Genomic DNA, 14,974 nt, shown 5'->3' on the forward strand with positions numbered 1-14,974 from the left:
AGCTGTAGGCTTGTGACCCCAAAGAAATGGGACCATCTTGCCACTCCATGGATACCCACAGACAAGCTCCCCCCAGCCCTCCCGCCACCTCCAGCCTACTCTTTTCTTCCTTATCTCTCAGGGCGTCTCTCAGGGTGATGCGATATCCATCCAAAAACCCCAGAACCTCAAGCATCAAACCACAGTCTCCTCCTTCTTCAGCCATCTCTGCCATCAGCCCGATGTCCCCAGGACATCAGCTCCACGCTCTCTGCCTGACCGCCCACCTGGTTCAGGCCCCATCCATGCTTCCTCACTTCCTGCCTTCAGGCATGGGCGCTTTTCCTCTGTGCTCTATCTGGAGCCACGTGATCTTCCATTTCTCAAAAACAATACTATCTTTTAAGCTCTAAGTTATGTTCATTTTAGAAGTATTGAACAAGGTTGGAAAGAATAATTCAGAAAGCAATATTAATCTGTAACTCCATCACCTGTAGGAAACATTTGTTAATGTTTTGTCCTAATTTTCCAGGAATTTCTATATACATATTCATATATCCTTAAGAAAGTATCATTTAAAAAATTGAGATTATATTGAGTACAAAGTTACTTGTTCTACCTTTTTTATATTAATTACAGTGTGAGCATTTCCCTTCATCAATTATTCTTCAAAAAATAAGATTTACAATGGCTATGTCACAATCCATCATTGGGCTCCACCAGAATTTATTTACACATTCTGCCCCAGTTAAACATTATGAGTCTTACAATTTTTTGTTGCCAAAAATACCTCTGTGATTAATAACATATAGATAGATAAATACACAAATCTTTGTACCTGTAATAATTTTCTCTGAGTAATTCATAAAAGTAGAGGTGTTGGGTCAAAGGGTGTGAAGTTTTCAAGTCTCTTGACTGATACCCACAACTTACTTGGCAGGAAGTTCATATAAATTTATTCACACCCTCACCTGCTGTGTATGATATTACCTGCTTCACCGCACTATAGTTAGCGATATATGTTAGAAAAATTCTTTGCAGTTTCATGGGTGAAGTATGGTGTCTAATCAGTGACCCTGCCTAAAGGAAGTGTGATTGTAAACTCCCGTCCCCACAGCATAAAGTCCAAACTCCTGTCATGGCATCAAAGGCCTAGCAGAACATCTCTGCAGAAGCTTCGCCCGGGCTTGGTCAGCTGTGGGCTGCGGGCTGCGCTGCTCTCCTCTGTGCCTCTGTTCTGACCAGCAGAGGAAGCAGGAAGACAGACTGGAGGGTACCTGAGGGCTCAGACAAGCACTGTGCTTACCTACAGGGCGCAGGAGAGCTGGCCTGCTGCTCGGCAGCTGAGCTCTCCCATCACACAAGATGGTACCACTGAGGCCAGAGGGGGCAGGGAATGGAGATGCTCTCAAGCCTGAGTCCATTTCCTCTGTGTGTTCAAACCTGGGAAGAGGCCGAGCTCCAGGAAGAGGTGGAAATGGCAGGGTCTTAGTAGGTGGGTTGAGGACGGGTGAAGCAGAGTCTCCCCAAGGCCACATGAAGCCTGGACGCTCGGCAGGGAGGCAGTGGAGCGGCTGCTGCTAAAGCGACAGAGGAAGCCAGACCCTCCGCTGCTCCGGTGACCAGCGTCCCAGGGCCTGGGCTGGGCTGGAAATCGTGGAGGCTGGGCCTTGGCACTGCCTCTGCTGTGAGCTCCCCAGGCGCTAGACTGTGCCTGTCATCTGTGAACTTCATCTCAGCTCTGCTCAGATTTGGGGAGGACCCCAGGCTCTGCCCTACATTGATGTATTTTCTGTTTATTTGAGAAACCGGTGTGGGCTTGGGGTTGGGCAGGGCCAGACCTTGGGACAGAGTGAAATCCGGTATTACTGGCTCTTAGAGCAACACTGAAATAAAGCAGGAGGAGCACAGTGAGAGGTGCAGAGTGGGGAGGCTTCCTGGAGGAGGTGTCATTCAAGATGGGCCTTGAGGTGGGGGAGGGGTAAATCAGGAGTTGGGGATTAACAGATTTACAGTACTCTATGTAAAATAGGAAAACAACAAGGACCTCATGTGTAGCTTAGAGAATTTCATTTTAAAAATAAAAAGAAGAGCCTCGAGGATCAGATAGTCCTTTTACACATGGAGCTGTGTTTCGGGTGGGAGCTGCCTTGTGGGAAGAACCAAGAACGGCACAGAGTCGGGCATTGCAGGCACACGAGGCTCCGGCGGGTTTGGTGTGTGCGGCTGACAAGAGGGAGTCTGTGCGACACAGGGCGGGGAGGGGATTGGTCATGAGCAGCAGGGCCAGGCTACAGGGGTCTGGAATGCACCCAGCGAAGCCCTTTCATTTCATCCTGAGAGCTCTGGGAGCCATTCAGGGGTTTCAGCCAAGACAGACACATGATCAAATAGACTTTTCCGAAATATCCCTCTGGATGACCCTTGGAGGATAGATTGGCTGGAACAAGACTGAAATCTTGAGGCCAGCAGGGAGGCTGGTGTGAAGATGCGGGGACTGATGGCCCAAAGCTCTGCCTGGGGAAGGAACAAAGGTGAATTGTGAGCTCGGATCTGTGGCAGGAATAGTGGGAGGTGGTGCTGCCTTTCTGGATTGAAGATTCCAGACCCCCAACTCTGCGCCCTACCCATCCTCTCTGTAGGCGAAGGCAGACCTGAGCTGCTAACCTGCAGGAGCCCTGGCCTCCCTCACCTGGAGGTCTGTATCCTGCCCCACACCTTCCTGGCAGCCTCCTTCACCTCCTTGTTCCTCAGGCTGTAGATGACGGGGTTCAGCATGGGTGTGACCACAGCATAGAGGACCGTGAAGACCTCATCAGAGATATGAGCCTCCTTGCTCTTGGGTTTCATGTACATGAAGATGACGGTGCCATAGAAAAGCATAACCACGGCCAGGTGTGCTGAGCAAGTAGAGAAGGCTTTGCGGCGCCCGGCGGCTGAGGGTACCCTCAGGGTGGTGGCCAGGATAAGTGTGTAGGACAGGCAGATGAAGGCCAGGGGCACGGGCAGCAGCAAGATGGCACCCACCAGCAGGAAGACCTCACTGATGGACGTGTCACCACAGGCCAGCTTCAGGACTGCCAGGATCTCGCAGATGAAGTGACTGACCACACGGTGGCCACAGAAGGGCAGCCTCATGGCGATGACTGTCTCAGTCACTGACTTGCAGAGACCGAGGACCCAGGCAGCTCCGGCCAGCAACCAGCAGAGCCGGTGGCTCATCAGCACGGGGTACCTAAGGGGCCGGCAGATGGCCAGGTAGCGATCATAGGCCATGATGGCGAGCAGCAGACACTCTGTGGAGCCTGTAGACAGACTCAGACACATCTGGAGTGCACAGCCAAGAAAGGAGATGGTCTTCTGGGCTGACAGGAGGTGGACAAGCATCAGGGGGACAAAAGTGGATGTGTAGCAGATGTCCAGGATGGAGAGGTTGCCCAGGAAGAAGTACATGGGTGTGTGCAGGCGGGCATCCAGCACGCTGACCACCACGATGCCTGTGTTCCCCAGCAGGGTCACCAGGTACATGGCTGAGCACAGAGGGAAGAACAGGTGCTCCAGGGCAGGGTAACCTGAAAATCCTTTCAGGAAGAACTCAGACACCTCTGTGCTGTTGACTGGCTCCATATCACAGAGCTCTGGAGGGATGCATGGCTGTGAGGCAGGGTAAGAGGGTGCAGGGTTTATGGGTGAAGCATATTGCTAGGGCCTTTTTGAGCCCTGACACACTTTCTCTCTGAGACTTTGGGTAGGCCCAATACTTCTTCCAGTTATCAATAGATCCACATGGAAAACGAGGAATGAGGTGGGTCAGAATTTCTCTAAGAGAGTGTTAATGGAAATGTGGGCAATCTGAAAAAGCATTTTGAAACAACGTTGGATTAATCAAAAGCAAAGAATTTACTGTGGAACTTCTCAGAGTCGTTAACACACCACTGTGATTGGTGACTTTCTGAAAGTGATGCAGAGAGTAGGTAGTTCCCAAACTTATTTGACCATAGATCCTCCTTTTACAGAGCACCCGTTAACCTCCTGCAAATAAGTATTCTAGCAGCACAGTTTTGGGAACAATGGGCTGGATGGAAGGTCCTCAAATCTTAGAAGCACCTGTAAAGATCACATGAGAATCACCTGGAAAGTTGGTGAAAACAGAGTTTCTATCTTATTCAGTCTGAGTGATGCTGTTCTGTTGGTCAGGGGACCACACTTTGAGAATCACTGGGCTAGATGGTCTCTGAGGGTCCTCCTGGCTTTCAGGAAGTCTTGAGTTATATCACACTTCCCACTGATGAAGATGCCTGTCTCATTTATCTCCCAGCCTGCAAAACTCTGACTTGCCTCTGCAGTCAGCTCTGGTCTCCATGCATGAAGCACACGTGCTTTGTATTGGAGGGGCTCCTGGCCTCTGAGCCTATTAGGGGCTCGTCCACCTGTGAGCCCATAGGTCCTGCTTCATCAGCTACTGTGGATTGACCTTCAGAATTGATCTTCACCATATTCATTGGAAGGACTGATGCTGAAACTGAAGCACCAATACTTTGACCACCTGATGCAAAGAGCTGACTAATTAGCAAAGACCCTGATTCTGGGAAAGATTGAAGGCGGGAGGAGAAGGGGAAGACAGACGATGAGATGGTTGGATGGCACCACTGACTCAAGAGACACGAGTTTGAGCAAGCACTGGGATTGATGATAGGGAACCCTAGCATGCTGCAGTTCATGGGGTCACAAAGATTTGGACACGTCTGAGCAACTGAACTGACTACTGATATGTTTTTGAGTGAAACTTTGATGGGCCTTCAGCCTGCCTCCTATTTTCTCTTAAACTTTGCCAGGGCTTCTTGGGCTTCATGAACTCCTAGGCATCAAATTGCAATAAGCTCTGAGAGATTAATCCACTGGAGCTCCCACTGTGCAGGTAGGGAAACTGAGGCTGCACAGCAGGTTCTTGGCAAGATGAGTCTAGAATCCTGTTCTCCTAACAGCATGACAGCTACACTGAGCTCACAGCAGATGTTTGCTTCTGTTAAACCCCAAATATTGGTTGTTCTTTCATCACCCTAGATGGACATCTTTTTCCTAAGTGTTTCTCCCTACTCCCAATCTTCTCACCAGCTAAGGAGCAGGACTTAAACTTTCCCTCGTGTTTCGGGCTCTTGGAACCCGTGGGACACACTGTCCAAGCCTGGTCTGGGCACCAGTCCTCTCAATGCCACCCTTGCGGGAGACAGTTTCCTTCTGTTAGTTCTACCATGTTTATTGCTTTCAGAATCGAGAAGGGATTGAGTTCCTCTCACACCCCAGACAGGGTGCTAGGCATTAGGGGAAGGAATGAGAACACATGTGCCTCCAGGCCAGGAAGCCTCAACCATTCCCTGATAAAAATCCTCTCCAGTTCCTAGCTGAGCCTCATCCTGCTTCTGTTGGCATGCCTCTAGTGACAGAAAGGTTACTCCCTTAGACACACTTTTCTTTTTGCTGTCAGGCCACTCGACGCGTCACAAAATCCTTCCTGATGTGGACTCTCTGTGGGTCTCCCTGGGCCTCCAGCACCCAGTCAGGCCCAGACTGGGGCCACTGTGGACTATACTCTCACATGCACAGACGCGGGGTCCTGACTTTGCGTGCTGCCTCGGGGGCGGAGGGGCCTTTCTGCAGCAAAGAAAGCACTGGCCTTGCCCTGGGATCTCAGATAGAAGGTCTTGCCTCGCTTTGACTGTGTCTAGAGACACACCTGCCTGCCTGTGTGCACAAACACTTGACTGGCAGCCAGGTGCACACCTTCACCTGTGAGTATACACACCACATCAGGCTCATGTCTGTGCATGTACAGTCCTTTGCTTGAGTGTATGTGCAGCAGGCACTCACTCTTGTTCTCTTTCACACACATACAAGCACACACACACACATACACACACACACAACCAGTAAAGCAGGCCCTTGAACCTGTGGCCAGAGCTTCAGAGGACCAGGCTGGACAGAGGAGGTGCATGGAGACCAGGCAGGGGCCCTGACGTATCACGGGAGAAGCAGCAGCCCTGCAGTTGGGGAGCAATCTCTGCCTGGGATGAACCATGAGCACAAAGAAAGCTCAGACCTGGGACATGGTGAGCAGACCTGCTCAGTGCTTAATCTGCCTTCCGGCCCGAGTGCTGAGAACCTGAGAATCTGAGCCGCTCAGCCTTCTCTCCTGTACTGGGGGCCAAGAAGAGCCAGGAGGAGGGATGTGGCTGCAGGCTATGGGACTCTGCTTCCCAGAGCTGGGCCAGGGAGCTTTGTTTGCAGAGCCCACAGTGTTGTCTTTCAGCGTATCTTCTGGCCAAACGCTATGTGAAAACCAGTCCAAGTGCCACTTCCCCTGGGGAGCCTCCCTTTATCCTCTCCTAGCCCACCTGAACCCTCTGTCCTGTATGCATCATGGCTGTGTGTGTGCACCTGGAGGATGGTGCTCAGCTTTCTCACTGGCTTCCAGCCTGTTGCTTAGCCCCACCAGCCCATAGGGAGGTCTCCCTCTCCCCTCCTCACTCAGATTCTGAAGGCCAAGCTGAAGCCCCCAGCCTGGCCACAGCCAACTTCTTCCTGTCCCATTGCCACTTCCTGAGGCTAAGACACATTGGGAGTGAGCAGCTGGCTGCTCAATCCGAGCGGTTCCTAGTCTGGATGACACCTGTCTGAACTAGGAGGGGGCTTGCAGATCAGCAAGACCACCCCTTGTTATGTATGGGAGAAATGAAACTCAAAGAAGGAAGGGGCTTGCCCAGTGCTGCACAGTGAGTTAGAGGGGAAACCAGGGCTGCAGGAGTTCCCTGGGGCTCCTGATCCCAGCCCTTTCCTCTGCCCCATGTCACCATTTTTTTACTTACCTTCAGCCTCTTCCAGATCCATGTGCCTTGTTTCCTGGAAGATGTTTCTGAGACCAGGAACCTTCACTGGCTGTAATCAGGAGAAAACAGGTCCAAGAAGCAGGTCTGAGCCTCCTCTAGCCAGGGAACCTCAGTGGACAGGACCCGGAGTTTCACATTACTGGAGCTTTCCAAACTAAGGAGACACACCTAGGCTGTCGTAGAGTTTAGTGAAGTGTTTGCAATATGATACAGTGAAGTGGAGCTCTTAGAATTTGGGAGAAGTAGACCAAGCACTTAGAATGCAGCGCATTCTCTGCAGTGTGTCAGGTTTGGTAGAACTAGGAGATTCTGGTGGGCTCAAGGCTGAGCAGGGTGCCCGGTGGTTCACTGTCAGCAGCCAGGGACTGCCCGCCCGATCAGCTCCCAGCCCCATGCTGGCTGACAGCCTCCTGGGGAGCAGGGACCTTTCAAAGCTCCCTGCACCAGGCGACCGCACCATCCCCAAGGCAATTTAGAGGCAGAAGGGGAAATTCACCCAGCTTAGAAACTTTGGGGTACTTCAGGGATGATGTCCCAAAGACCCAATTACACAGAGTCTACTTAGAGATCTTAATTGGTGTACAAAAGTTGGAGGAGGTGACTCAGGGCCAGGAATCCACCCTCACAGGTCAGTCCTCAGTGTGGGCCATGAACGTGTACAGGATCAATAAATGAATCGATGGATGGATGCAGAATTAAGTCAATGTATAGGCCACTCTTGGTGAATACATTTAAAGACATTGGAGTGACTGAATGAACAATTGATAGGCAGTTTCACCTTTAAGGGAAACTCTGTCCCCATTAACAGTCACACTGCATTTCCACTCAAGTTTCTTCTGGCCCTCAGTTCAGTTCAGTCACTCAGTCGTGTCTGACTCTGCGACCCCATGAATCACAGCACGCCAGGCCTCCCTGTCCATTACCAACCCCTGGAGTTCACTCAAACTCACGTCCATCGAGTTGGTGATGCCATCCAGCCATCTCATCCTCTGTCGTCCCCTTCTCCTGCCCTCAATCCCTCCCAGCATCAGAGTCTTTTCCAATGAATCAACTCTTCGCATGAGGTGGCCAAAGTACTGGAGTTTCAGCTTTAGCATCATTCCTTCCAGAGAACACCCAAGACTGATCTGCTTTTGAATGGACTGGTTGAATCTCCTTGTAGTCCAAGGGACTCTCAAGAGTCTTCTCCAACACCACAGTTCAAAAGCATCAATTCTTCGGTGCTCAGCTTGGCCCAGGCCACCACTAATCTACTTTCTCTATATATAATTCTATTCTGGTCATTTTATATCAATGAAATTATATGATATGTGTTCCTTTGTGACTAATTCTTTCATATATTAACAGCGTAATGCTTTTAAGTTTGAGCTATATTGTATAGCATGGATCAGTACTTAATTTGTCAATTAAATTCCATGGTGTTTATGTATCTTCCTCTATGTGGGCTGCTAGAACAGAATACCATAGATTGGGCAGCTTATAAGCAACAGAAATTTATTTTTCATAGTTGTGGAGGCTTGGCTATTGTAAATTATGCTGCAATGAACATTGGAATCTTTTCAAATTATATATAGTTTTGTCTAGATATGTGCCCCAGAGTGGGATTGTTGGATTATGTGGCAACTCTAGTTTTTTGAGGAACCCCCATACTGTTTTCCATAGTGACTGCATCAATTTACATTTCTGGGTCTATTTTATAGAAGCACTAATCCCATTCATGTTGCTTTTGAACTGTGGTGTTGGAGAAGACTCTTGAGGGTCCCTTGAACTGCAAGGAGACCCAACCAGTCTATCCTAAAAGAGATCAGTCCTGAGTGTTCATTGAAAGGACTGATGTTGAAGCTGAAACTCCAATACTTTGGCCACCTGATGCGAAGAGCTGACTCACTGGAAAAGACCCTGATGCTGGGAAAGATTGGGGGCAGGAGAAGAAGGGGATGACAGAGGATGAGATGGTTGGATGGCATCACCAACTCAGTGGACATGGGTTTGGGTGGACTCCAGGAGTTGGTGGTGGACAGGGAGGCCTGGTGTGCTGCAGTTCATGGGGTTGCAAAGAGTCGGACACGACTGAGTGACTGAGCTGAACTGAACTGAATCCCATTCATGAGGGCTTAACCCTTTTGACTTAATCATCTCCCAAAGGCCCCACCTCCTATGATCACATTAGGGTTAGGATCACAACATGTGAATATTTGGAGGATACAGTATTGTCTACGACAATGGCTGTTTTCATTCATGTATTCATCAGTTGAAGGACATTGAGTTCCCACTTTTTGACTGTTATGGATATTATCGCTATGAACATTCATATAATACAAGTTTTTGTATGGATATATGTTTTCATTTCCTTGGGTACATACCTAAGAGTGGGATTGCTGGGTCATATGATAACTCTCCTTAATCTTCTGAGGAATTATCAGACTGTTTTCCAAAATGACTGTACCATTTTACATCCCATCAGCAATCTATTGGGGTTCTAATTTCTCCAGAACCTCACGAACACTTGTTATTATCTGCCTTTTTAGTTATAACCATCCTAGTGGGTGTGATCTCATAGTGGTTTGCATTTCCTTTATGATAAGTGACGTAGAGCATTTCTCACATGCATATTGGCCATTTATATATCTTTTCTGGAGAAACAGTTATTCAGATCCTTTGCCCTTTTTAAAATTGGGTTATTTGTCTTTGCATTACTGTACACTGTTTCCTGGGGCATGTTTAGGATTAACTTCTACTCACTCTGTTTCAGATGGAGTCAGTTCCTTTGAAGGAGAGCTTTGGAATTTTCCCTTCTTATAGACTTCCTCTTCCCCTGGATGAAGTCTCTGAGCCACTGCTCTGGGTGCTGGGTGAAGAGTAGTAGGTAGTAGCCTCTTGTCATTTTAGCTTGTCTCTCCCAGCACCCTGAAAGCTGGGGTGAGTGAGATTGGGGCCCAAGTATCCTCTGCTGCTCCATCTGGTGTAGAGCCTCCACCCTACAAGAGGGGACTCTGGGGAGAAAGGGAACCCCTAACTTCTCAGCTGCACTGACCATAAATTTATCCTCTGCGACTCAGAGTTGGAGGGGATGAGAAATATTGGTGGCCTGCCCCGCCTCATGATAAATGTTTTCTATGCATTTTGAAAAAAAGTGTGTATCCTGCTGTTACTGGATAAAGTGTTTTATAAATATCAAGTTAGAGGAGAATGTTGTTCAAATCTTCTCTGTCCTTCCTCACTTTCTATTTTTTTTCAATTATTGAAGGAGAGGTCATGAAATCTACAGCTCCAGTGATAGATTTGTCTATTTCTCTGTCTGTTCTGTCAGTATTTGCTTCATTTACTATGAAGTTCTACCATTAGATCCATGAACTGTTAGGATTGTTATGTGTGCTTGATGAATTGATCCCTTTGTCATTTTCAAATGATTCTGTTTATCACTGTTGTTTAGTCACTAAGTTATGTCCAGCTCTTTTGTGATCCCATGGACTGTAGCTCGCCAGGCTCCTCTGTCCATGGGATTCTTGTCCATGGCAAGTATACTGGGGTTGGTTGCCATTTCCTTCTCCAGGGGATCTTCTCAACCCAGGAATCGAACGCAGGTGCCCTCCACTGGCAGGCAGGTTCTTTACCACTGAGCCACCAGGAAAGCCCTTTATCATTGTTAATATTCTTTAAAATCGACTTTATACACCATTAGGATAGATTTGGGTCTTTAAAAATTCAATCTGACAACCTCTGCTTTTTAATTGGGATGTTTAGGCCATTTATATTTTAAATGATTATGAATATGGTTGGGTTTAAATCTTCCATCTTGCTTTTTATTATCTATTGTCCCATCTGTTATTTTCTCCCTTTTAAATTGTATTCTGTATTCTTCTGGATTAACTGAGTATTCACTATGATTTCATTTTATCTCGTGTATTGGCAGGTGGTGTGTGTGTGTGTGCTTAGTCACTCAGTCGTGTCTGACTCTTTGCAATCCCATGGAATGTAACCCACAAGGCTTCTCTGTCAATGAAATTTCCCAGGCAAGAATACTGGAGCAGGTTGTCATTTCCTACTCCAGGGGATCTTCTCAACCCAAGCTTTGAGTCTGCATCTCTTTTATCTCCTGCATTGGCAGATGAGGTCTTTACCACTGTGCCACCTGGGAAGCCCCGTAGCAGCATACTAGTGATCATTTATTTTTAGTGGTTGCTTTAAGTATAACCTATCAGTTTAGCTTTAATTAATACTGTATCACTTCACCAATAGTGTATAAACCTTTTAACAATGCACTTTTATTTCCCCTCTCTTGGGCTTTGAGCTATTGTTGTCATATATTTTCATTTCACATATGTTACGTATCCTGCAGTATTGTACTACTTTTGCTTCAAATAGTCAACTAGTTTTAAAAGAAGTTTAAAAATTAGAGGAAAAAACTGCTATATGTATTTGTATATAATATTAAAATCTTTTATATGTATTTATATATAATATAAAAATCTTTTATATTATATGTATTTACACTTCCAGGTCTAATTGCTTTGTATAGATCTAGGTTTCCTTCTGGTATCACTTTTCTTTTACTTGAAGGAATTCTTTTAACATTCTTATGGATATGGTCTACTAATGATAAAGTATTTCAGCGTCTGTGTATCTGAAAATATTTTTATTTTGCCTTCATTTTTGAGAAGTAGTCTTGCTTGGTACATAATTCTGATGGTATTATCTCCCTAACCCCTCCACCCCCATATTTTAAAGATGTTTCACAACTGTCTGGCTTACATGGTTTCTAGAAGGAAGTCTACTGCCATCCTTATGTCTGTGCCTTTGCATAATGTGCCTTTTTCTCTGGCTGCTTTTAATATTTTTTTTATCATTGGTTGTAAGCAATTTGATTGTGATGTGCCTTGGTGTAGGTGTTTTCATGTTTCTTCTGCTTGAGGCTTGTTGAGATTTTTGGATCTGTGGGTTGGTAGTTTTCATCATATTTGGAAAAATGTCAACCGTTATTTTTTTACACTATTTATTCTGTCACCCTTTTCCCAGTTGTACTTATCTTAGGGCACTTGAGGTTGTCCCAAAGATCACTGATACTCTACTCTTTCTTTTCTTTTTCAGTTTTTTCCTCTCTATGTTTTATTTTAGATAGTTTATATTGCTATGTCATCAAGTTAACCAAATATTTTGTTCTGCAGGTTTTGGTCTGCCATTAATCCCACTCAATATATTTAAAAGAAACCTATAAAATGTTTTAGGTTGGCAGAAGAATTCCAGAACAGTACCTAGGTTTCCTATATACCCTTCACCAAGCTTTCTCTAATGTTAATACCTTATATAAACATAGTACATCTATCAAAACTAAGAAATTAACACTAATACAATACAATTAATCTACAGGCTTTACTCAAATTTCACCAATTTCCCACCAATGTCATTTTTATTTTCTGGAGCCAGTCAAGGGTACCATGTTGCACTGAGTCATCTAATATAATTTTTATCTCAGAAATAATATTTTTCATCTTTAAAATTCTATTTGGGTCTTTAAAAAAAATCCTGTCTTTCCTTAACATGCGAAGCTTGCTTTGTAACAAATCACAATATAGGCATTTACAATGTAGACATTTCCATATACTTACTTGTTTCTTGATAATATGGTGCTTAATAATTTATTGTATAAATATACTAAATCTTACTCGACCATTTCCTGTTTTTATCTCCAGCGTTTTTCTTTTTGCCATGCAAAACAATCTGCACAGAATGATTCTATGTGGCTCTTTAACACACACATCTGTTTCTCTAGGATAGATATCTTGGTAGGAAATTATTATGTCAAAAGTATAATTATTTAAATTTTTGAAAGATGCAACCAAATTGCCCTCAAAAATGCTGTCTTAATTTAGATCTCCAAGTGTGCAATAGTACTCATTTCTGCATACCCTGACAGATATTGTGTGTTATCAGCCTTTTATATTTTGCATTATGATGGATGTAAATGGATATCATTGTTTTACTTTGCATTTTTCTTATTACTAATCCTGTTAAACATAATTTTATACATCAGTTTTTGCTGTTAAATACTTTCCTTTTGTTAATTGTCTTCATATTTTATGCCCATTCTTCTAATTTTGAAGACTACTGATTTCTAAGAGTCCCTTATGTATTCTCTACGATATCCTTTGTTTATTATATGTGTGGTGAATATTTTCTGTCATTTGGCCTTTTTGTTTGTTTATGGTGCCTTTTGTTATATAGAAGTTTAATGATTTGGAGTAATTAAATTTCTTTCTCTTGCTTCATATCTCCAAACTTTTAAATACATTTCTGTTCTATATTTTATCCTAGTACTTTTAAAAAGTTTTGTTTTTCAATTTCACTCTTATTTTATCTGGGTTTATTTTCTAGTTATTTACTTGCAAGATAGGGTAAGTTTGTTTACTTGCCCCAACAGAATTTATTGTAAAGGCTATCCTTTTCTCAATATTTAAAAGTGCTATTTTTATCAATACTAATTTTTCATACATGTATGAGTCTCTTTCTAGACTCACTGTTTTGTTCTAAAGAAATATTATTGTTTTTGTTTTTGTTTTTTACTGTCCCCATACGCACTGTTCAGTTGCTATAGATTTGTAGGGTGTACTGATATCCTTTAGGGCAAATTTTCTCTTACTAGCCTATTCAATAATATATTGGCTAGCCTATTCAATAATATATTGGCTATCCTTGCAAATTTTCTTTTTCAGAAAAATTTTGCAATAAGCTTGTCAAATTTCATAAAAATCCTGAGATTTTGCCTTTCATTTATTGACTAACTTGGGGGCAAAAGTGACATTTTCGTGAAATCAAGCTTTCCCCTTTAGGAACACTGCTGCTCAGTCGCTTCAGTCGTGTCCCACTCTTTGTGACCCTAAGGGCTGTAGCTCACCAGGCTCCTCTGCCCTTGAGGATTCTCCAGACAAGAACGCTGGAGTGGGTTGCCATGCTTTCCTCCAGGGGATCTTCCCCACCCAGGAATCAACCCGCATCTCCTACATTGCAGCCGAATTCTTTATCACTGAGCCACTAGGGAAGCCCTTCAGAAACATTGTTTCTCCATTAATCCAGGTCTTTTACTGATCACACAGCTCTTTTGTAACCTGTTAATGAAGTGATTCCCATCCATATTGTTACCATATTGAACTCTCCTTGTATTTCTGAGATAAACCCATCTTCCTCATGATAATTCATTCTTGTCTGTTTAGGATTGCCTTGGGTTGAGCTGAAGGGCTCCAGCTCCTGGGCTCCACCTTGTGGACAACAGGCTATTCTTCTGGACTTCTGGGGCTGGGGAGTTGGAGTGGCTGTGAGACCTTGAATTACAGGGCTCAGGCCCAGGCAGATCTCTATGGCAGTAGAATGATGGATCTAAGAATCTGGTAGAAAGAAAATCTGTGTACCCCAGCTCTGTGGCTCTTTATCTGGCCACCGTGGGCTTTGCTAGTTTCTTACTGCTTGGAGACTCTGAGAGAAGAGAACAAATCTGTGTTAAAACAATCTATTCTCTTAGAATCCAGCCGTCTGTTCACTGACATGTTCTTTCTTTAAGCTTTATATTTATCTTTATGCCATTTTCAATGAGAATAATCCCTCAAATATAATTTCATTCTTATAAATCTGGATGGCTTTTCACATCAACAAATTCACAAATCAGAAAACTATGTCCCAACTTTGGTCCAGAAAGTAAGATCCTGAGTCTTTGGTACCAGCCTAGTGGTGACTTTGTCTGACTTTGGTATCAGGGTGATGTTAGCCTCATAACATGAGTCTCTAAGTGTTCCTGCTTCTTCTATCTTTTTCTTTTTGGAAGAGTTTTAGAAGGATTGGTTTTAATTCTTCTTCGAGTGTTTAGTAGTTATCACCTGTGAAGCCAACTAGTCCTGGGCTTTCTTGTTGGAATTTTTTGGTTACTGATTCAGTTTCCTTATTTGTTATTGGTCTATTCAGGCTTTCAAATTTCTTCTCAATTCAGTTTTGGTAGGTTTCTAGGAATGCATCCATTTCTTCTAGGTTATTAAATTTTTGTGTTCAATTGTTCATAATAATTGTTAATACTCCTTTTTATTTCTGTGTGATCACTTGCACTGTCTCCTCTTTCATTTCTGATT

The 14,974-nt window shown here is 44.5% G+C and overlaps 1 protein-coding gene across 1 annotated transcript; it reads right to left on the reverse strand.

Annotated features, from left to right (window-relative positions):
* Window positions 1–2,667: 2,667 nt before the first annotated feature.
* OR13J1B (olfactory receptor family 13 subfamily J member 1B) lies at window positions 2,668–3,606 on the reverse strand. The gene has a single exon (NM_001390385.1). The coding sequence runs from the start codon at window positions 3,604–3,606 to the stop codon at window positions 2,668–2,670; it is 939 nt and encodes a 312-aa protein (NP_001377314.1).
* Between the last annotated feature and the right edge of the window lie 11,368 nt (window positions 3,607–14,974).

Source organism: Bos taurus, chromosome 8 (genome assembly GCF_002263795.3).
Source record: "Bos taurus isolate L1 Dominette 01449 registration number 42190680 breed Hereford chromosome 8, ARS-UCD2.0, whole genome shotgun sequence".
Lineage (NCBI taxonomy): Eukaryota > Metazoa > Chordata > Mammalia > Artiodactyla > Bovidae > Bos > Bos taurus.